Source organism: Aethalodelphis obliquidens, unplaced genomic scaffold (assembly GCF_003676395.1).
Source record: "Aethalodelphis obliquidens isolate GAN/ISIS:26980383/991018 unplaced genomic scaffold, ASM367639v1 scaffold19, whole genome shotgun sequence".
Taxonomy (NCBI): domain Eukaryota; kingdom Metazoa; phylum Chordata; class Mammalia; order Artiodactyla; family Delphinidae; genus Aethalodelphis; species Aethalodelphis obliquidens.
Genome location: NW_020837963.1, coordinates 12,440,521 through 12,464,816, shown reverse-complemented (window position 1 = coordinate 12,464,816; position 24,296 = coordinate 12,440,521). Strand labels below are relative to the sequence as shown.

Genomic DNA, 24,296 nt, shown 5'->3' with positions numbered 1-24,296 from the left:
GGAAGCGAACCAAAGACATAGAAAAGTGCTGCCCGTTGGATTCCAGCTGTTGGGAAGCTGGACCACCCAACAATCTGTAGAGGCACCAACGTGTGCATTTGAGTGATTCCTGTCATCAGTGTCTGGCAGTCTGAGGGCAGGACTTCAGAATGTGGAAGCAGCTCTTGCTCTGAGGTCAGGGCTCTGCAGTGACCGTCAAAGCATCCACAGTGCACAAGCGGGTGGGCTGTGAGCGTGATAACAGAAAGGAGTCGCCCAGGCAACAGGGGCAGAAGAGAAACCTTGTCTCTCCTGTCTGCAGCCTCTTGAATGCACCCCTGCCAGAGTAATCTTCCCAAAGCACCAACTTTATTTCATGGTTAACCTGCTTAAAAACCGCACTGGGTCCTAGAAAAATCTTAAACTTAGAAAAATCTTAGAAAAAAAATCTTAGTGCTTAGAAAAATCTTAAACTCCTTGGCTGGAGATTCCAGGCCCTCCATAATCTTGTTTTGCTAATTTATAACTCAGTCATTTCCACACCCATGCTCCCGAGGCCAGACTAATTTCAAAGCTGGTCCCTAAAATTCGATTCCTCTTTTAATCGTAGTATTTTGCTAAGCTTCTCTGCTACCCCTTTCCTCACTAGCACACTCTCCTCCCTCCCCTCTGTTCAATTCTTGTGGAAGCCCACGTGGTATTCTGCAATTGCTACAGCACTCAATTACCATCTATTGAAACAAAAACAACCAACGACAAAACCTGTTCATTCCGGGCCCTTAGCACTGACCCTCATTCTGAACGAGTTTTATACTGTGAACCAATAAACAGGTTAGGACCATGCCTTCTAATCCTGTGTACCACCCCCTACCCCCTGCAATGTGCCTAGTACAGCCCTTGGACATAGTGGTAGCTCAATAGTTAAATGAAGGTAAATGAAGTTACCTGGCAAATGCGGCAGGAAAAAAAAAATCACTTAAGCCAGTTATTCGACTGAATTGACCAAGAAATGAAGTCAAAGTAATTGATCTGGTGGTCCCAACAGACAAAGTCTAATTCTGCATGTAGTTATCTTGAAAGTCAAAAGTGTACTGGGTGTGTGATATATTTTAATGTGGAATTCTAACTGAAAAGGAAGGATCATACTATCAGAGGCCTTGAAATTAAAGGGGATGTCTGCCTTATTCTGGAATCTGGATGTAAACACAGAACTCACTCTTTTCACCTGATCCTGCTTATCTGGCTCTTATGCAGATCATCTGTTACATAGGTTTATAGGGTGGTCTTTGTTTCAGTCTTTATTCTGAAAAATATGATATGACATACTCTCAGTTTTACTCAGCATTTCAGTATACACATTCAATATGAAATACCAGAGATGATAGATATTATAAATAAAAACCATGAATAGAAAATAGTCCACTCAGGCCAAGCTCAATCCTTACTTGACTGCTCATTAAATCCTGTTCTAACTTACTCCATGGCAGTAAAAGCTTTTTAAAACTTACATGTAAGACCACCTCAGTTAAATGTCACTGTCTACAATTGTCAGACTTCACCCATCTGTCAAGTTATGGAACACCATAAGGGAATATTCAGGGTGGGGGGAACACAACTTTCATAGGATAACCTGCAAATCACAGTCAACACGATTATGGACTGAGTGCTTGTGTCTCCCTAAAATTCAGATGTTGAAGCCCTAAGCCTCAATGTGATGGTATATGGAGACAGGCCTCTAGGAGATAATTAGAGTTAGATAAGGGCATGAAGGTGGGGCCCTTGTGATGGGATTAGTGCCCTTATGAGAGAAACCAGAGAGCTTGATCTACTTCTCTCTTCAAATCTTGGTCACAAAGAAGTCATGTCAGGACACAGCAAGACGGCAGAGCCTACAAGCCAGGAGAACAGACCTCAGAATGAGGTCTTACCAGCACCTTGACCTTGAACTTCCCAGCCTCCAGAACTGTGAAAAATAAACGTCTGTTGTTTAAGTAGCCCAGTCTGTGGTGCTTTGTTATGGCAGGCCAAGTGAACTAAGACAAACAGTAACAGAACATTGAAAACACTCCCCATCTGAAACAAAGACTAAAATTATTTTGAAAATACATAATTACGTATCATCTGGGAATTCCATTCTACCCCTCCCTGGTAAAATAGGTGTGTTAACAATTGTCTTTAATGAACAACTGTCTTTAATGTAATAGGGAATCAGCAATTCCTCTTTGTCATGTGGGACCTAAATCTGATAAGTCACAGGTGGCACTAACTTCCTAAACTCAAAGGTGGCAATTCCTCCAAGTGCATATCTTTTAGACCTATTTCCTGTATATTGTATACATTTACAATGAATAAAATCTATGCCAACATGATTTAGTTAAATGGTTTCCTCCAATTATAAACTTTCTATTAAAAATAAATGTCATGTGAATAGGAAAAATAATCTAAATATTGAAGCCTAAAGCACCTTAGTGTTTGTATGATGTGATCTTTACTCTCCGGCTCTCAAATCTAAAAATTATGATTGAGATCTGAGTTAAAATGTCAATTCTTTTTTCTCCAACTCTATTTTATATTGTCCAGAAAGGCTTATCTATGTTATCTATGTAGATATATGTATATCTATGTATATCTATGTAGATATAGATATCTATCTATATCTATCTAACATAGATATCTATGTTATCTATCTATCTATAAGGCTTATCTATGTTATCAGAGCATGTGTGGTTTCCAATGACTGTATGTTTCTCCCTTAAAGTTTGGCAACTGTGAATATTACAGAAAAGCAATGGACTCTGTGTAGTTCATCCACATCCCTCAGTCACAGCAGTATGAGGTGAGAGTCTGGCACCTTCAGCAGCTTGGCCGGCCCTGCTCTACTGTTCTCTTTCAGAGTAAAGGTCTGCAACATGAACTAGGAAAATGGAATCAGAATCACAGACCACAACACATACAAAAGCACAAGGATTCTTCTGTACTTTTACATAAAACAAAAGTAGGATTTTCTACTGTTTCTAACATTTTATCCATATGTCCATAACCATGCTGATCTAAAAATCCATGGATTTTTAAAAAAGATAATACTGCATACATTTCTATTATTTTCACAATCAGCTGGGGATGACTTAACCTATGATTTCAACGAAGTGCAGCCTTCCGTTTTCAATTAAACAGTCCCTCATGAATAAACAGCCCATAACCATTAACTTAAAAATTCCTCACGTAAAATTCTACCTGTGGATCTCTCATTATATAAAGGGTGACATAACCATGCAGTATGGAAGCAGCAGAATGGGAGTCGGGAGACCTAAGTGACAGTCTTAGCTCTCACAGGACTAGTGTAACCTCAGACAAGTTGTTTAATCTCTACAACTTATTTTTACTTAATAGCATATTAAGGGCACTGGATTGCATGCTGTTGAAGAAGACTTTTGTCTCTAAAATTCTAGGACTTTATTAAATGTTTATTGCAAATAACAAGGCAAATCATATAACAGGTGTTTGAATACATAAGAATAAACACATAGTATCGAAACATGGCCCAAGCTGTCAAGGAGTTTACTGATATTTAAATGGGCTTCTAGTTTCCAGAAGGCACAAAATTCTTGATGAAAATGATTTCATTACATAGATTTTAAAAAGCTGAAAATTCTGAGTTGACCTCTTTTAGGTCCTTTTAATAGGTTGTTTTGAATTTAGTACTCTGTTGGTCTTTAATTCTCTGGGTATAAGATTTCAAATGCAAGATGGCACAGGGGTGGGAGCGTGGCTTTTGGTGTCAGTGAGACCTGGGTTTGAACCTCACCTTTTCCTGGACAAGAGAAAGCACCTGTCTCAGATTCGTTTTATGATCTTTTACAGTCATTTTTACACTCTTTTAATAAAGAAAAAGGTAAAACCAATCCTCTCTTTGAACCCAATTCTATTCCCCAGAGATAATGAGTAAGGCAATTATGTTCAAGTTTTTGACTGGAGCATCCCAGGGTTTAATTTCTGCAAGAAATTAATAAATAAAATTAGCTAAAAACAATGCTTAGTTTCATGTCCCTATGTGTGCAGCTGTCCCTCAGCCTCTCTGGGGTGTGCCTGGGCTTTTCCCGTCTGTCCTTTTGCACGTTGTAGTTATTCTTCCCCACCTCTCCTCACAATCATTCAGAGGAAAGATTCAGATGAAATTCTTCCTTGGGTACTGTCTGGGTAACCCCTGTGGTTCATCTGCCATGCTCTGAATGTCCATACCTTTTACTCTCCTTCTTTCCTGTAAGATCTTATCTTTCCTGTAAGACTGCAAGTCACGTGAAGGGTCTTTGTTTCATGAAAGTTTGTCACTACATATAGTACCTAACACTGTCCCTTCCACATATTAGCTACTCAATAGATGCTTGCTTACTTAATAAATGTAGTTTAAAATTGGGCAAAATGTTTGAAAACACTGGAAAACAGCTGGTTTTATTTTGATTCCAAAGATATAAAATTCTAAGCCATATTTCTAAAATAAAAGCATTATTGGGCTTCCCTGGTGGCGCAGTGGTTGAGAGTCCGCCTGCCGATGCAGGGGACACGGGTTCGTGCCCCGGTCCGGGAGGATCCCACATGCCACGGAGCGGCTGGGTCCGTGAGCCATGGCCGCTGAGCCTGCATGTCCGGAGCCTGTGCTCCGCAACGGGAGAGGCCAGAACAGTGAGAGGCCCGCGTACCACAAAAAAAAAAAAAAAAAAAAGCATTATTAATTCTGGGAAAATGCTCTATTAGTCTTGAGCCATATACAGTTTTTCAGGAGGCCTCTCAGGAGTTATCTCTGACAGAGGATGTCAACACAGGGGAGAGAAGGAAAGAGAGAAACTCTGCTATCACATGTATGCCTCAGAACTAGATACCAACCTGAGCGAGCTGCCCTACCTTGAACCCCCTCCTTCATAAACTCACAGGAATTGAAATAAAGAAGGAAACACTGCTTATGTTTTTTTCTTTTTAAAAAGCACAAGCCTAATATAAAAGCTTCTCCATAAAGCAAGCTTAAGATCACTGTCGGCAGCAAGGCGGCCAAGCGGTGTTATCATGTGCACAGAGAAGTGGGCACAGAAGGGCGGCCCCACAGGCACTGTGAGGGTAAGATGCACAGTCACCCTGCTGCTCTATCTCGCCCCATCTCAGTCCTTCTGCAGCCTGTACCAAGTGTGTCATGGATGTAACAGGTCATTTTCAATCTAAATCTTGTTATAGACTAATAAGCAAACATTTTCTTGCTTATTATACAATTTATCATGATGAAAATTACATTGGACTCCTCAAGGCTACACGCTGATACATTCATTTATTCAGAGCTGTGTGTAGAGAGTTATACTAATCTTCATGACAGAAAAGGATGTAATAGCAAGATTTAAATTACCTACTGAAAGCTAAAGTATTGGTGTCTGTGGACATACTCCATGTAGATAAAACACAGCACATCTTTATGTTTGCTGATATAAGCTTCATGTGAACTTATTTAAACACAAAATAAAACAAAATGTGAGATGGTTAGTCTAAAATAGAAACCCATTACTTCTCCCAGGCAACAAAACGAGACTGCATACTATTGAAATTGTTTTTGATCAGATTTGAAAATAGGCTATAAAATTAGGTCAAAGTAAAATTCTGGACAATCAAAAATATTAAAGGCTTCTCAAGGTAACCAGGAGAGCTGAGGTAAAAGAAGCCACTCTGTTGACTCCTTGGAGGGTGTCCATGGCAGTTGCAGCCAAGCGGAGGGTAAAAGGTTGAAAATACGTTCCAGGCTTTGCACAAAGGCCAGCCTCTTACGACTGCTGCCAACTCATGGGCTCACATTCCCTCCTAATCCTTTAAGTCAATCGAGAACCTTCAGGCCACCTGTATCCATCCAGAAACTATCCTGATTGTCACTATGTGGAAGTGTTTATTCTAGAAACGGGCATCTCTTCTACCTGTTGAACACTAGGACAATGACAATGGCATCACCATCCATACCCCCTCCCCCCCGCAATATAGGGAACATCCATTCAATCTCTTAACATGTGCTAAGTGCTCTTCTAAGCACCTGGCAAATATAAACTCACTTAACATCAATCTTATGAAGTAGGTATTTAATTAGCCCCAACTTGTAAATGGAACTGAGGTGAGAGGTGAAGTAATTTACTGAAGGGTATATAGCTAGGGAGACACAGAGCTGAAGTTTAGGAAGTGTGGCAGTATGAAGCAGGTGAAGGGGGAGGACAGCTGCTTAGGTTTGAAATGAATACCCTTCCCCTACCAGTCAATCTTGGGACTTTGGGCTAGGGATGCCCAATCTGTGGACAAAGTCACAGCATTCCAGTCTAGCCTTCAGCTGTTTCTCTGGTCTCCACTTCTGAGCATAGAGCAGCCAGCAGAAAGACGACAGGCCCAAAGCACGCTAGAATATAAGGCAACTGCGGGATATGAGAGAGGCAACCATGAAGAAAAGGGCAGAGAACCCTAGTTTTTTAAAAGGTTATCAATGATAGGCATGAAATGCCATTCACTGAAAAAATCAAAGAGGTGATAACACTTACAGGCAGACCTCAAAGATACTGTAGGTTCGGTTCCAGAGCAGCGCAATAAAACGAGTATCACAATGAAGCGATGCACACAAATTGTTTAGCTTCCCAGTAAACATATAAAAAGTACGTTTATACTATACGGTAGTCTATTAAGTGTGCAATATCATTAAGTATTTTTACAATGTACATACCTTAATTAAAAAATACTTTATTGCTAAAAAAGTCACAATAATTACAAAAATAACATCAAAGATCACTGACTACAGACAACCATAACAAATATAGTAATAAAAAAGTTTGAAATATTGCTAGAATTACAAAAATGAGACACAGAGTCATGAGTGAGCAAATGCTGTTGGAAAAATGGTGCCAAAAGACTTGCTCAATGCAGGGTTACCATAAACCTTTGATTTGTAAAAAAAAAAAAAACCCACAGCATCTGTGAAACGCAACAAAGTGAAGGACAGTAAAATGAGGTCTGCCTGTACATTAAGAGAGGCATCATGGGACAGTTCAAGAATTCCTCCCACTAGGAATTCACCCTCACTAGGATGACTATACTAAAAAAGCAACAACAAAACCGGAAGATAAATGTTGGCGAGGATGCAAAGACAATTCCTACACTGCTGGTAGGAATATAAAATGGTGCAGCTGCTACGGAAAACAGTTTGGGGGTTCCTCGATAGGCTAAACACAGAATTACCACATGACCCAGCAATTCCACTTTTAGGTATCTACCTAAGAGAAGTGAAAACTAGGTGTTCAAACAAAGTGGAAGCGAGCCACATGGCCATCAACAGATGAATAGGTAAATAAAATGTGGTATATCCACAGAATGGAATATTGTTCAACTATAAAGAGAAACAAAGTACTGAAAAATGCTGCAACATGAATGAACCTTGGAATCATTATGCTAAGTGGCCACATACTGTATAATTCCATTTATATGAAATATTCAGAATAGGCAAATTCACAGAGACAGAAAGCAGATTATTGATTGTCAGGGGACCGTGGGAGGGGAGAATGGAAAGGGACTGCTCAATGGGTATGGAGTTTCCATTTGGGGTGACTGATACTGGGAACTAGGTAGTGGTGATGGCTGCATAACTGTGAATGCAGAGAATGTTGCTGAATTGTATCCTTTAAGAGGGATACAGTAGTAAATTTCCTGTTAGATGTGTATTATACCATCAAAACAAAACAAAAAAGACTCCCTCCAGGAATCAGGAGGCTGGGTTCTCAAGTCAATACTAACCTCTACCACCAGCCCCAGTTTCATTTTAGGAACTGCCTTGGATTCCTCTATTCTCATCCCTGCCTCCCTGGACCACTGCAACCTCCTTATGGCTGATCCTCTGCTGTGTGCAAATGAAACCTCAATAAAGTTGGTTTAAAAATTAACACGAGTGCAAAGGAGTAATTCCCCAAACTGGCCAGGTATTGTATCAGTAAAACATTTTTGAGCAACTGTATATATCATTTTCCTTATATGTGATATGTTTATATTATTATTAGCTGATGATATCTCAAGGCACAATAAACATATATTTAAAACTATGCCACGGATAAATCACTCATTGGCTCAAAGCTAAATCCCAATTGTGTTAAAATGACAGAAACATATCTCCCTTTCATTGTCTATTTCCAAAATTTCATATATTGAGATATTTGTCTATTTTTTCTCCATATGCAATTTATAAAGAGTAATCAATGACCTCTACTAAAACAAAACAAGCAAAACCAATAAAAGCCAAATGAACTGAAATGGAGCGTGTACTTGGCAAGTTGTTTCTCGGCATCAGCACAAAGTTCAAGAAGCCCCATCAGGACAGCAGACACATCCATGTAAGGCTCCCAAACTGTGAAACCACGTCCAATCAGATCAATGGCTGTTCTTCGGATCGTACTGTGTGGAGGAAGTTTGGGGCTTGGTGGCTGCAGCAGAAGAAATGTCAGTGCCTTACCTAAAATTACAAAATAAAAGGCAGAGCAATAAAGTAATTTTACTTTTGTGATGTTTCCTTTGAAGCATATCTTCAAAATATAAACCACTTTGGATTTACTTTAACTGACAAGGGGTTTTGAAGAGTAAGACTATAAAAAGATCTCAAGTTTACAGTTTGTTTAGCCATGTGCTTTAAAGAGATAAGTTAGGCTACAATATTTTATACCATATTCTAAAGTGTTGTAATTACATAATAACTATATTTAAATAAGTGTATATAATTTCAAAACATAATAGTGATTCTAAACTTCCAAACAATGTTTCTCCCTACTCAGCATTCTGCAAAATGAAGATGCTTCCAAATAATGTTAAGATGGTATTTCTTCATCTTTCTTCTGCATCTAACAGAATTCATATGCGAAATGCTTCATCAATAACACTTCTCATCACAGGCAATGATTATCAACAGGCATGAGGGATGGAGAAGGTAGATTGTGTAGTTTTCAAAAGTCTCCACTCCACACGGCCACTGCCCCAGACAAGCATATTTGTTCCTCCACATTCTGGTGTACCAATAGCAGACAAGGACGTCAAGTACTGGTAAATTCTTCACATAAGTTTGTCACGCAATTTTAAAAATAGCTCAATATTACTTCTAAATCTGATGAAATGATCTAGATTTTAATTAATACGTATTCCTTTATGTTGAAGATCAAGCTAACCGTTTGTATACCTAAGCCAATGGTCATTAAGCTACAAAAGCTCATCTACTGCCAAAGGCATTTTGACATTAAAAAAACACAAAACACCAGGGATTGTCAAGAACAAACTGCAACGTAGAAGAGGGTTTTTTGTTTGTTTGGTTTTTGAGGGGAAGAAACAAAACAGTTTATAAATCATATTACTGTATAACATACTAGTTAAAGGGAACAGAGGCTTCAGATTCAAGACAGAGTATTAACTGATTTTATAACTTACTAGGGGGCAGGCTTAGGAAGATACTCAGTGAGTCTCAGCTTCCTTGTCTGTAAAATGGGGATAATAATAGCTATCACTCATGAAGGGCCAGAGTGTTAAATGAATTAAACAATGAAGTGTACTGCCAGGTGCCCTCACTGGCGTGTGTTCAGTGAAGGGCAGTCAGGGCTCATTCTGAATAATATGTTGAACTTGCCTGTTTTTAAAACTAAGAACATGGCATATAAACTTTAATTTAATTCACTCAACAAATAAAAGCATTTACTCATTGGCTATGCTATAGCCAATTGTTAAATGAGAATGGATTGAAATGGGGGTGGAAAGAAAGATATTGTAAAGCTGAGACAAGTCTGTGAACGCACTCTCTATACAATGGTTCTGAATTTCTTCTCAGTCACAGAATCCTTAAAGATTCTAATAGAATGTTTTTAAAAGATAAAAAAATAAAATAAAAAGAATCTGTTGAAAGCCATCAGTCCTTTCCTCAGGAAACTATATACACATACATATCCACCAAATTCTGCAGAAAGATGTCAAGGAGGCCACGGACCTTGGGTTAACAACTCCTGCCGTAAACGAAAAAGGTACACAGATATGGAAAGCCTCCTTGAGAAAAACACGTAGAAATTCATACTTCATTCGTACATGTATTTGAAAATTTTACTCTCATACTTAGCTATGTAAATATAATATGTAAAGCTCCAAGTTTTGTAGATCATAAAAATGTAAACCCCTTGAAAGAAAGAGATCCAATGCTCTATTTTCTGCCAGTACCTATGTGTCTCTTCTCACAAGTTATCTTTAAATATAAGCATTTTGGTGCATTTCCCTTCTCCTCAGCAAGTTTGTTAGCTCCTTGAGGGTAGGAAGTATGTTTCATATAACTCTGCATCTCCCAAACCACCAAGCACAATGCTGTGCACACATTATGGACCTAAAATGGATAACAGACCTGCCTTTACTGCACGTACACTTCTAACGCAGCTCCTGGCCCCAGTTTGCCAGAATGATATTTCAAACTGTCAAGAATATCTACCACTTTCCTGTTATTCTTGACATCTAGGAAGTCGTATGACTCCATATAATATAGGTGCTCTGCAATATGGGCCAAGGTGATGAAAAAGCTAAAATTAAGACAATGATAGCACTTCTCTATTAACAGAAAAAAATCTCGTGACGGAATTTTATGAATTTTAAGTTTTATCTCTCAGAACTTTTCTTAAATCTTAGGTACCCAATAAAGGTTGCATTTTAATCTCTTCAAGATAGAATCTAATTTTGTACAAAGGCACATATTTACTTATTTTATGTAAGTGCCCCACGACTGCACAATCGGGGAATATTGCCTCACTGAGTAACCAAGATGGAGAAGGATGCTACCACCTGCCATCACGATTGAGTCCTTTGTAAAAGACTCTCCTGGTGGCAGTATTAAGAAGTTCAACAAATTGGCCTGATATTCACTCAACACTTTCCACATTTGGTCCCAAACTTTCCATCCAAAGATTCACTGAGGAACTGTTTATAGAGTATTGTTATATTGATATTATACTAAATGCTGGGAAAACACAAGAGAACAATATTCAGTTCTTTCCCTCAAGAATATTCACTGTAGCTCAGGATATAGGTGAGCAAACAGGTAATCTGAATATATTATGAGGAATGTTAGAACATTTATAAGCACAAGGTATCAAGATAGAATCTAAAAGGGGCGCTTAACCCAATCTTAGGGATATAAGAAGGCTTCCAGGGGAAGGTGGCCTCTATACAAAACCCTAAAGACTAAGTAAAACTTGGTCACTCACAGGAGAGGAGTATGGAAAGAAAACATTCTAGGCAGAGAGAATAGCATGTCTAAAGACCATCAGATGAGAGAGAACACGACCAGACCAACAGATTACACATAGTTCAATATGGCTGGAAAGTTCGTCGGTAGAAAGAGAAGAGGTTGGGGCGATGGACAAGAGGGAAGAGGATGAGGTGGATGAAATATAACAGTGAGGCACGCGACAGCACAGGTTATTAGAGCCTGATCACAAAGGGCCTTATATGCCATGCTAAGAGTTTGTTCATTCTGGTGACAATGGGGAACAACTGGAAAGTTTTAAGCAAATGAGGGGTTTGATTAGATTGTCATTTTAGAAAGATCAACATTTAGGCTGTCATGATTAGAAAGGGACAAGAACAACGGGACCTTCAAGATGGAGGGATTAAGATGTGTAGATCACCTTCTTCCCCACAAATACATCAAAAATACATCTACACGCGGAACAACTCCTACAGAACACTTACTGAATGCTGGCAGAAGACCTCAGACCTCCCAAAAGGCAAGAAACTCCCCACGTACCTGGGTAGCGCAAAAGAAAAATCAGAGAGAAAAGAATAGGGATGGGACCTGCACCTCTGGGACAGAGCTGTGAAGGAGGAAAACTTTCTACACACTAGGAAGCCCCTTCACTGGCAGAGGCAGGCAGTGGGTGGGGGGCGGGGAGCTTTGGAGCCACAGAGGAGAGCGCAGCAACAGGGGAGCAGAGGGCAAAGCAGAGAGATTCCCGTACAGAGGATTGGGGCCGACCAGCACTCACCAGCCCGAGAGGCTTGTCTGCTCACCCGCTGGGGCGGGCAGGGGCTGGGAGCTGAGGCTCGGGCTTCGGAGGTTGGATCCCAGGGAGAGGACTGGGGTTGGCTGCGTGAACACAACCTGAAGGGGGCTAGTGCACCACAGCTAGGCAGGAGGGAGTCCAGGAAAAGGTCTGGACCTGCCAAAGAGGCAAGAAACCATTGTTTCAGGGTGCGCAAGAGGGGGGATTCAGAGTACCGCCTAAACGAGCTCCAGAGATGGGCACGAGCCGCGGCTACCAGCGCAGACCCCAGAGACGGGCATGAAACGCTAAGGCTGCTGCTGCCGCCACCAAGAAGCCTGTGTGCAAGCACAGGTCACTCTCCACACCTCCCTTCCCGGGAGGCTGTGCAGCCCGTCACCGCCAGGGTCCCGTGAGCCAGGGACAACTTCCCTGGAAGAACACACGGCGCACCTCGGGCTGTTGCAACTTTAGGTTGGCTGCTGCCACCGCAGGCTCACCCCGCATTCCATACACCTTCCGCCCCTCCCCGAACCGCGGCCTGAGTGAGCCACAGCCCCCTAATAAGCTGCCACTCTAACCACATCCTGTCTGGGTGGGGAACAGATGCCAGACCTACATATAGAGGCGGGGCCAAACCCAAAGCTGAACCCCAGGAGCCGTGCAAACAAGGAAGAGAAAGGGAAATCTCTCCCAGCAGGCTCAGGAGCAGTGGATTAAATCTCCACAATCAACTTGATGTACCTGCACCTGTGGAATACCTGAATCGACAACGAGTCATCCCAAAATTGTGGCGGTGGACTTCGGGAGCAATTGTAGACTTGGGGTTTGCTGTCTGCAACTGATTTGTTTCTGATTTTTATGTTTATCTTAGTTTAATCTTTAGCACTTGTTATCATTGGTGGGTTTGTTTATTGTTTTGGTTGCTCTCTTCATTTTTTTATAATTATTATTATTTTTCATTTAAATAATTTTTATATTAAAAACTTTTTAAAACTTTATTATTATTCTTTTTCTTTCCTTTTTCCTCCCTTTTCTTCTGAGCTGCGTGGCTGACAGGATCTTGGTGCTCAGGCCTGAGACTCTGAGATGGGAAAGTCAAGTTCAGAACATTGGACCAACAGAGACCTCCCAGTCCCATGTAATATCAATCAGTAAAAGCTCTCCCAGAGATCTCTGTCTCAAAGTTAAGACCCAGCTCCACCCAACGGCCAGCAAAATCCAGTGCCAGATGCCCCATGCCAAACAATTAGCAAGAGAGAAACACAACGCCACCCATTAGCAGAGAGGCTGCCTAAAATCATACTAGGTTCACAGACATCCCAAAACACACGATCAGATGTGGCACTGACCATCAGAAAAAAATGATCCAGCCCCACCGACTAGAACACAGGAACCAGTCCCCTCCATCAGGAAGCCTACACAAGCCACTGAACCAACCTCACCCACTGGGGGCAGACACCAAAAACAATGGGAACTACAAACCTGCAGCCTGCAAAAAGGAGACCCCAAACACAGTAAGTTAAACAAAATGAGAAGACAGAGAAATATGCAGCAGATGAAGGAGCAAGGTAAAAACCCACCAGACCAAACAAATGAAGAGGAAATAGGCAGTGTACCAGAAAAAGAATTCAGAGTAATGGTAGTAAAGATGATCCAAAATCTTGGAAATAGAATGGACAAAATAAAAGAAACGTTTAACAAGGACCCAGGAGAACTAAAGAGCTAGCAAACAATGATGAACAACACAATAAATGAAATGAAAAATTCTCTAGAAGGAAATAATAGCAGAATAACTGAGGCAGAAGAATGGATAAGTGACCTGGAAGATAAAATAGTGGAAATAACTACCACAGAGCAGAATGAAGAAAAAAGAATGAAAGCAATTGAGGACAGTCTCAGAGACCTCTGGGACAACATTAAACACACCAACAATCGAATTATAGGGGTCCCAGAAGAAGAAGAGAAAAGAAAGGGACTGAGAAAATACTTGAAGAGATTATAGTTGAAAACTTCCCTAACATGGGAAAGGAAATAGTCACTCAAGTCCAGGAAGCACAGACAGTCCCATACAGGATAAATCCAAGGAGAAACATGCCAAGACACATATTAATCAAACTATCAGAAATTAAATACAAAGAACAAATATTAAAAGCAGCAAGGGAAAAGCAACAAATAACATACAAGGGAATCCCCATAAGGTTAACAGCTGATCTTTCAGCAGAAACTGCAAGCCAGAGGGAGTGACAGGACATATTTAAAGTGATGAAAGGGAAAAACCTACAACCAAGATTACTCTACCCAGCAAGGATCTCATTCAAATTCAACAGAGAAATTAAAACATTTACAGACAAGCAAAAGCTGAGAGAGTTCAGCACCACCAAATCAGCTCTACAATAAATGCTAAAGGACCTTCTCTAGGCAGGAAAAACAAGAGAAGAAAAAGACTTACAATAACAAAACAATTAAAAAAATGGTAATAGAAACATACATATCGATAACTACCTTAAATGTAAAGGGATTAAATGCTCCAACCAAAAGACACAGACCGGCTGAATGGATGCAAAAACAAGACCCATACTTACGCTGTCTACAAGACACCCACTTCAGACCTAGGGACACATACATACTGAAAGTGAGGGGATGGAAAAAGATATTCCATGCAAATGGAAATCAAAAGAAAGCTGCAGCAGCAATTCTCATATCAGACAAAATAGACTTTAAAATAAAGACTATTACAAGAGACAAAGAAGGACACTACATAATGATCAAGGGATCCATCCAAGGAGAAGATATAACAATTGTAAATATTTATGCACCCACCATAGAAACACCTCAATACATAAGGCAAATGCTAACAGCCATAAAAGGGGAAATCGACAGTAACACAATCATAGTAGGGGAGTTTAACACCCCACTTTCACCAATGGACAGATCATCCAAAATGAAAATAAATAAGGAAACAAAAGCTTTAAATGACACATTAAACAAGATGGACCTAACTGATATTCATAGGACACTCCATCTAAAAACAGCAGATTACACTTTCTTCAAAAGTGCTCATGGAACATTCTCTAGGATAAATCATGTCCTGGGTTACAAATCAAGCCTTGGTAAATTTAAGAAAACTGAAAACGTATCAAGTATCTTTTCCAACCACAATGCTATGAGACTAGATATCAATTACAGGAAAAAAACTAAAAAATACAAATACATGGAGGCTAAACAATACACTACTAAATAACCAAGAGGTAACTGAAGAAATCAAAGAGGAAATCAAAAAATACCTAGAAACAAATGACAATGAAAACTTGACGACCCCAAACCTATGGGATGCAGGAAAAGCAGTTCTAAGAGGGAAGTTTATAGCAATACAATCCTACCTCAAGAAACAAGAAAGATCTCAAATGAACAACCTAAACTTACACCTAAAGCAAATAAAGTAATAAGGACAAAAACCCCCCAAAATTAGCAGAAGGAAAGAATTCATAAAGATCATATCAGAAATAAATGAAAAAGAAATGAAGGAACTGATACCAAAGATCAATAAAACTGAAAGCTGGTTCTTTAAGAAGATAAACAATATAGATAAACCACTAGCCAGACTCATCAAGAAAAAAGGGAGAAGACTCAAATCAATAGAATTAGAAATGAAAAAGGAAGAGTAACACCTGACACTTCAAAACTACAAAGGATCACGAAAGATTACTACAAGCAACTATATGCCAATAAAATGGACAGCCTGGAAGAAATGGACAAATTCTTAGAAAAGCACAACCTTCCAAGACTGAATCAGGAAGAAATATAAAATATAAACAGACCAATCACAGGCACTGAAATTGAAACTGTGATTAAAAATCTTCCAACAAACAAAAGTCCAGGACCAGATGCCTCCACAGGCAAATTCTATCAAACATTTAGAGAAGAGCTAACACCTATCCTTCTCTAACTCTTCCAAAATATAGCAGAGGGAGGAACACTCCCAAACACATTCTAAGAGGCCACCATCACCCTGATACCAAAACCAGACAAAGATGCCACAAAAAAAGAAAACTACAGGCCAATATCTCTGATGAACATAGATGCAAAAATCCTCAACAAAATACTAGCAAACAGAATCCAGCAGCACATTAAAAGGAGCATACACCATGATCAAGTGGGGTTTATACCAGGAATGCAAGGATTCTTAAATATACAGAAATCAACCAATGTGATAAACCATATTAAGAAACTGAAGGATAAAAACCATATGATCATCTCAATACATGCAGAAAAAGCTTTTGACAAAATTCAACACCCATTTATGATAAAAACAAGCCAGAAAAGAGGCATAGAGAGGGAACTTACCTCAACATAATAAAGGCCCTATATAGCAAACCCATAGCCAACATCATTCTCAATGGTGAAAAACTGAAACCATTTCCTCTAAGTACAGGAACAAGACAAGGATGCCCACTCTCACCACTGTTATTCAACATCACTTTGGAAGTTTAGCCACAGCAATCAGAGAAGAAAAGGAAATAAAAGGAATCCAAATTGGAAAAGAAGAAGTAAAGCTGTCACTGTCTGCAGATGACATGATACTACCCACAGAGAATCCTAAAGATGCTACCAGAAAACTACTAGAGCTAATCAATGAATTTGGTAAAGCAGCAGGATACAAAATGAATGCACAGAAATCTCTTGCATTCCTATACAGTAATGATGAAAAATTTGAAAGAGAAATTAAGGAAACACTCCCATTTACCATTGCAACAAAAAGAATAAAATACCTAGGAATAAACCTACCTAAGGAGACAAAAGACCTGTATGCAGAAATAGAAGACACTGATGAAAGAAATTAAAGATGATACAAACAGATGGAGAGATATACCATGTTCTTGGATTGGAAGAATCAACATTGTGAAAATGATTATACTACCCAAAGCAATCTACAGATTCAATGCAATCCCTGTCAAAGTAACAACAGCATTTTTCACAGAACTAGAACACAAAATTTCACAGTTTGTATGGAAACACAAAAGACCTCAAATAGCCAAAGAAATCTTGAGAAAGAAAAACAGAGCTGGAGGAATCAGGCTCCCTGACTTCAAACTATACTACAAAGCTACAGTAATCAAGACAGTATGGTACTGGCACAAAAACAGAAATAATAGATCAATGGAACAGGATAGCAAGGCCAGAGATAAACCCATGCACCTATGGTCACCTTATCTTTGATAAAGGAGACAAGAGTATATAATGGAGAAAAGACAGTCTCTTCATTAAGTGGTGCTGGGAAAACTGGACAGCTACATGTAAAAGAATGAAATTAGAATACCGAATGCCATACACAAAAATAAACTCAAAATGAATTAAACTCAAAATGAATTAAAGACCTAAATTTAAGGCTAGACACTGTAAAACTCTTAGAGGAAAACATAGGAAGAACACTCTTTGACATAAGTCACAGCAAGATCCTTTTTGACCCACCTCCTAGAGAAATACAAATAAAAACTAAAATAAACAAATGGGACCTAATGAAACTTAAAAGCTCTGCACAACAAAGGAAACTATTAAGAAGACAAAAAGACAACCCTCAGAATGGGAGAAAATATTTGCAAACGAAGCAACTGACAAAGAATTAATCTCCAAAATTTACAAGCAGCTCATGCAGCTCAATATCAAAAAAACAACAACCCAATCCAAAAATGGGCAGAAGATTTAAATAGACATTTCTCCAAAGAAGATATACAGATTGCCAACAAACACATGAAAGGATGTGCAACATCACTAATTATTAGAGAAATGCAAATCAAAACTACAATGAGGTATCACCTCACACCGGTCAGAATAGCCATCATCAAAAAATCTGGAAACAATAAATGCTGGAGAGGGTGTGGAGAAAAGGGAACCCTCTTGCATCATTGGTGGGAATGTAAATTGATACAGCCAATATGGAGGTATGGAAGTTCGTCAAAAAACTGAAGATAGAAGTACCATGTGACCCAGCAATCCCATTAATGGGCATATACCCTGAGAAAACCATAATTCAAAAAGAGTCATGTACCACAATGTTCACTGCAGCACTATTTACAATAGCCAGGACATGGAAGCAACCTAAGTGTCCACTGACAGAAGAATGGATAAAGAAGATGTGGCACATATATACAATGGAATATTACTCAGCCATAAAAAGAAACGAAGTTGAGTTATTTGTAGTCAGGTGGATGGACCTAGAGTCTGTCATACAGAGTGAAGTAAGTTATAAAAACAAATACCGTATGCTAACACATATATATGGAATCTGCAAAAAAAAAAAAAAGAAAGAAAATGGTTCTGACGAACCTAGGGGCAGGACAGGAATAAAGACACAGACATAGAGAATGGAGTTGAGGACACGGGGAGGGGGAAGGGTAACCTGGAACGAAGTGAGAGCATGGCATGGACATATATACACTATCAAATGGAAAAGAGATAGCTAGTGGGAAGCAGCTGCATAGCACAGGGAGATCAGCTCGGTGCTTTGTGACCACTTAGAGGGGTGGGATAGGGAGGGTGGGAGGGAGATGCAAGAGGGAGGAGATATGGGGATATGTGTATACATATAGCTGATTCACTTTGTTATAAAGCAGAAACTAACACACCATTGTAAAGCAATTATACTCCAATAAAGATGTTAAATGGGGGTGGCAAGACCTACTGCCTTGGAAATTCTGATCTACTTACCTCCAGCCAAATGGATTAATTAGAATCACAGAATATTTGAACTGAAAGGACTTTAGAAAACTATGATCTATTCCTGTTTTGTTTGATGTAACTGAGAATGATGGAAGGCAAGTGGTTAGCTGCAGGCTTCTGTGGCCCAGGCCATGGGTAATGTGACCAGAACACATCTCTGAACACAACTTACATCTTTATAACCATGTTTTATTCATGACACTCTACCAAAACAGAAGATTCAATAAATTATATGTTTTATCTTTTGTCACACAATGAGAAGGTCCCCATTACTGGTTCAATAGCTAACTACAGCCATACTAAGATCCCTGTCTTTGTCTTGGCTCTATCTTAGTTGCATCCTGTCCACAAAATGGTTAATTGCACATCCAGCACTGCATGCACCTTCCCAACAGGAAGAGGTAGAAGGCTGAAGGGCATAAGGACATGTGGCAGTTAAGTCAAGCCCCCTTGTAAAGTCTGATTACATTTCATTGGCCAAAATTACATAATAATTCCCCTAGTTTCACAGAAGGGTGGGAAATGTAGTTTGTGATCTGACCACAATGCCATCTGCAACAATTCTGAGGTTTTGTTCACGTGTAAAAGGAGAATCGCATGCGGTTGGTAGCTGGCAATTTCTGCGCCTTCCCCGCTTCCTTTAGAATGAAATTATTCTTTTTAATAGAAAAATTATTATCCATACATTTAACAAACAGTGATATTGTATCTTTGGCATTTATTCTATTGTCCAGAGCTAATTTTATTTATTTTTATTTTATTTTATTACCTTTCCACATCTGTTAAATGAGTAAGTTCCCTGGGCCATATGAAATTTTTATAAAAAAACTTTTTTTTTTTTTTTGCATGAGGCTTAGCACAGTGCTTTATAGTTCAATAAGTACTTAATACACAATTGTTGCTTTGGCAAATACTGAAAATTACTTTACATTGAATGTGCCCAGCACAGTCAATAAAATTATGCACAGATCAGGAATTTCCAAGGGTCTGATATAAACCTGTGCTGGTCTATGGCAAAGTTTCCATGGCTTTATGGTGAAATGGTAAAACACAAACAATGTAGTATGTCTTTTTCATGAAGCTAAATTTATTCAGTTTAAAGGAGTGTTTAGTCTAAGGTTATGTTCTTACTATTTTTTTGGTGAATAAAAGGGTTTTTCTTTAATAAAATGATAAAGATAGTGTTATTTTGTTAGTATTTGCACTCAGCAAAATAAAACACAGCACTGCTAAATGCTCCCAACTTTTATTTTTGGAAATTTTACTGGCCCATGATATTGGAAAGTTTGGAAACAGCTGCCATTTGTAATAAGTTTATTGTCGTGAGGAACTGCAAGGGTACTTCCCCACTATAAGAATCATAACTGGTAAGTCCTATTACTGGTCACTGGTTCTTTACTGAGAATGCCAAGAGGCTCCTAACTCAACTTGTTAACAGACAGAATTCAGCATTATTCAAGTCAATCTGTGACCATATTCAAGGCCCAGTTATCAGATGATTAGCCTTTCCTACCTGTAAGATGGGTAAGTAGTACAGACACTACGGCAGCTTTACAGTGAGAATTTAACGCGTAGCACCACCCACCCACCCCCATCACCCTGTATGTCTAGCAAATGCGCAAATGAACTACCAAAATGCACACAGGCTCCGAACTCTGGAAACAAATCAAATCAAAACAAAGCTCCTTAAAAAGCAGAAAGCACGGAAATCCAGAATTGGATAAATCACAATGAACTCAGACCCTCTAGCTGTTGAGAAAGCAACTCTGTTGTCGTGCAGTCAAGAGTAATAATAATAGCTCATATTTTAGTGCCGTTTTATTTCAAGCTTTTTTTTTTTTTTTAAAGTGTGCCAACTTTAATCTTACCATTTTTTAAAAGTGCTACAAAGGCACAAAGCTGCAAGAAAATATTTACACTTTGCTGTAACAGCAAAATGCTAAAAATGAGAAAAGGATTGACACAGAGATAGCAAAATAAAGCCTACGTAAGCTGTGGTTATAGTATTATACAATGGCTAACTTGTTGCTTTGGCAAGATGACTGTTGTCCCGTCATGAATTGACCAAGGAAAAATGTCAATTAAAAAAATGTTTACCCTATCTAGATGGTTATGATGACCGCTCTTTTAAAAGATTAACATACAAGCCGTAACACACACACACACACACACACACACACACACACACGCGCGCGCGCGCTCTGAGGCTATTACTTAGGAAATAATGAATTTGTTTCCTGGATCATTTTTGTATCCTTATCACAAAGTGTAGACTCAGTTTATTAATGTACTCTACATTTAATAAGTACCTATTATATGAAAGCACTTTATTAGCTACAAAGAACTATAGCTATATATTTCTATAAGAATCAGGTATCATTTTCAGCATTATTCGATAATAAGTGATACTTTTATACTGCTATTCCACTTTTTTCCCCTTTTGCATTTCTAATGCAAAGGTAGAGACTGAACCCGACAGTACCTTGACTTCTCCACAGCACAATGAACAATGTTAGCACACCGTTCAAAGCACAGTGAAGGAAAAAAAAACAGAAGCCAGAATCAAACTATGTTTACCAAGAGAGAATGACATTTTCTTACTGGAATTATTACAAAACCAAAGCATTTCAGAGAATTTTCCAAGCGCCCTTAGAGATCATTGACAATTATTACTGTTGTCCTGCTAGTAGGCAATATATGCAACCATTTTCCTGGGCTTTGGTCCCTCTTAGGCCAGTCAACAGGCCTAGTAAAAGTTAAGATAAACTGGTTCATCATACTTAAAAGAGTAAAGAAATGGCCACTAACTATCCTTGGCTCTGAAGAGTAGAGAAGGAGAAAAAAAAAAAGGTCATATTAAAAAATGTACTAATTAATAGCTCAATTACAAGGAACTTCCTGTGGGAGAACATATTATATTTACTTTAAACCAAATGAATTTATGATGATTTATGCCATTACAATGAGTGCAAAATGAATTAATAATGATTGGCCACTTATTTCAAAGTGTAACCAACTGAATGAAGACTTTTCCCACTTGCTAATGTCCATCAAAGAACAGGGATGGCAGAGCGCCGTCTAGAATTCTATTCTTTGCTTTAGATAGGTAACTGATTTGATTAAAAATAATTCCAATGCAGTGTGCATTATTCATGGATATGGAACAGTTAATAAACACTTCTAAAACGAGATGCTTTGTATTAATACAGTTATGAAAAACTACTTTGAAACTTTTTACATCCTGTATTGCATAAAAACTAAGTCATCATTTCATTTAATAAAAAGCATAAAGTAACTTTGTTAAATTATTAAGTTAATTTAACAAAGATATTTTAAAACTCATTAATCTAATATCAGCTTAGTCAAAACAGTCCTAATTCAAAGAAAGTAGCTGTTTCTTGTCCTATAATCAGAAGAGTATAAAATCCAGCGCTGCTTGATTGAAAGCACATTTTTTTCTGTTCGACTGAGTTTCAAACTAACTAAGTTGTGTCATGCAGTGAAATTTAATCTCATTTTGCTTTTGGTACTCCGTGTATTTTGGATGGCAGACTAAAATAAGAGTCTTACTTTCCCATAAACAAAAGGATATTACTTAGTGCATATGGCCCTTTTCCGCTTGAAGGAAGGTAAAAAGTGCTGATTGTTTGACAATCTGGGGGTCAGCAATAAAGACGTAAAATAGTAGAAGCAGAGGCTTATGATGTCAAAGAAGTAAAAAAACAAAAATCCATTAATCTATGGAATCTTTACGTGAATGACCTAAATACTTCTATGTCTTGTTCCCAAAGACAAAGCGGGGGCGGTTGTGAAGCAAGAGACCACCAGGTTCAAGTTCTGGCTCTAGCACCTAATAGCTGGGTGATCCTTTCATTCATTACTCCCTGAGTGCCTGCTGTGGACCAGGCACTGTTCTAAGTGCAGGTCAAGCAAGTCTGTACTCTCATGAAGCTCACACTCCAGTTGGGACAAAACAACCAAATGAACAAATAGATATGCTGAGTAGTACTAAGTCCTGTGAGGAAAGATACAGCAGAGTAAGAGCCTAGAAAGTGATAGGGAGGGAAGGACTCTGCAAAAGGTGACAAACAATCACACAAATTATTTCTCTTTTCTGGGACAGTGATTTCTCATGACTACTGATAACAATTTGGTGTCCACGGAACACTCTATAGGTACAGAAAGGTGGAGGAAATAGATAGGAGTTTCTCTGGTTTATATGCCACGTATTTCTCACCATGTTCTATGCACAGCTTCTATCAGCCTTCTCTAGGCCTGATCACCTCCAGGAACCAACCAATCAGAGTGAATCTCTGGCCTTCTAAGCAGAGACTGGCCTTTTTCTAGAGATGAAACTCCCCTAACACTGCAGCCCCGGCTCACGTCTGATCTTAACCCTTTCTGGTCATCTGTACACCATTAAACACCGTGTGAGAGGGATTTGCCAATTAAATGTATTACACGGTTCTGAAGATGCTGATGTGCCTCCACAAAGTAATCGACCTACTACTTGATCAAAGACTCATGCTCAGTTATTTTACCCATTTCTACTATTCTAGAGCTTCTAGAATTTAATTATTATTTAAAAATACATAAAATCAGAACAATGACATTCTCTGAGAAATACTATTAACGCTAATCAAAACTATGGCAAAAAAACTGAAATGTTTCATGATAACTTCATAACTGCCTCCTCTTTTTAAATAATTCACACAGGATAATTAAGTAACTTGGTGATCGTTACAAGATAAATCTCAAAGTAATTTTATAGGCAGTCTAGTGGAGATTAAAATCATAGGAAAAATTACTTGATCTATTTTCTAATAACCACAATAAAACATTCAACTGGAACAGGAAGCTGCTGTACGTTAACCCTTTATAGATATACAGTCAAAGAGTAGAGATAGTCACCCTTAGTAGACACTAAATATTGGTAAGCTGTGACATGGAGACTAGAGTAACCACAGGAGAAATAAAGTCAGAATTGTTCTACATGCAGACAAATGAATACCAACATTCTCAATACAAGCACTCTAAATGTTTCCTTTCTACACATTTATTTTATTGAAGTTGAGTAAGGGAGAAAAAAAAAAAAGATGAGCAAACAAAAGTCACTCTGCTGCCCGTTTCTCAGTCTGGACATCTTTGTTTAAGCTTTGACTTGGCTTAAATGAACGAATTAATATTGACAAAAACATCAACTAAGCTAATGAGTTGTTAGTTAAGGCAATAAACATGTCACATTAGAGTCAGCGCAGCAAAGAGGTAATTAGCCCTGGAAAAGCCCTGCTGATTGGAGCTGTTGAGATCCTCTGCTCTTAACCTTTGAGTCCATTATCTAACCCAGGAGTCGTAGCTGTGTTAATGGGAACTCGCCAGTAAACAGCAGCCTTGCTGGAGCAGCTAAGCCTGAATTCATAATCCTGGGATGAAAGGGGTGCTGGTGGGTTTACAAGACAGCCATCAACGAAGCTCCATGAAAATCTCAAACAGAGCTCTTTCGGGAATAGATGTTAATGTCAAAGGGGACAAATATATTTCCAAAGAAACTTG

General features: G+C 38.9%; 1 protein-coding gene across 6 annotated transcripts in view; it reads right to left on the bottom strand.

The window, feature by feature from the left end:
• WDR7 (WD repeat domain 7) overlaps window positions 1-24,296 on the bottom strand; it is a 391,118-nt gene that overhangs the window by 124,994 nt on the left and 241,828 nt on the right. For 5 of the 6 annotated variants that reach the window (XM_027118595.1, XM_027118593.1, XM_027118592.1 and 2 more), the window contains one exon: window positions 8,296-8,482. In XM_027118595.1, the coding sequence (XP_026974396.1) occupies window positions 8,296-8,482 (187 nt within the window). Of the gene's footprint in view, window positions 1-7,485; window positions 7,877-8,295; window positions 8,483-24,296 lie in introns of those variants that run through there. The other variant, XM_027118597.1, reaches the window with a different exon arrangement.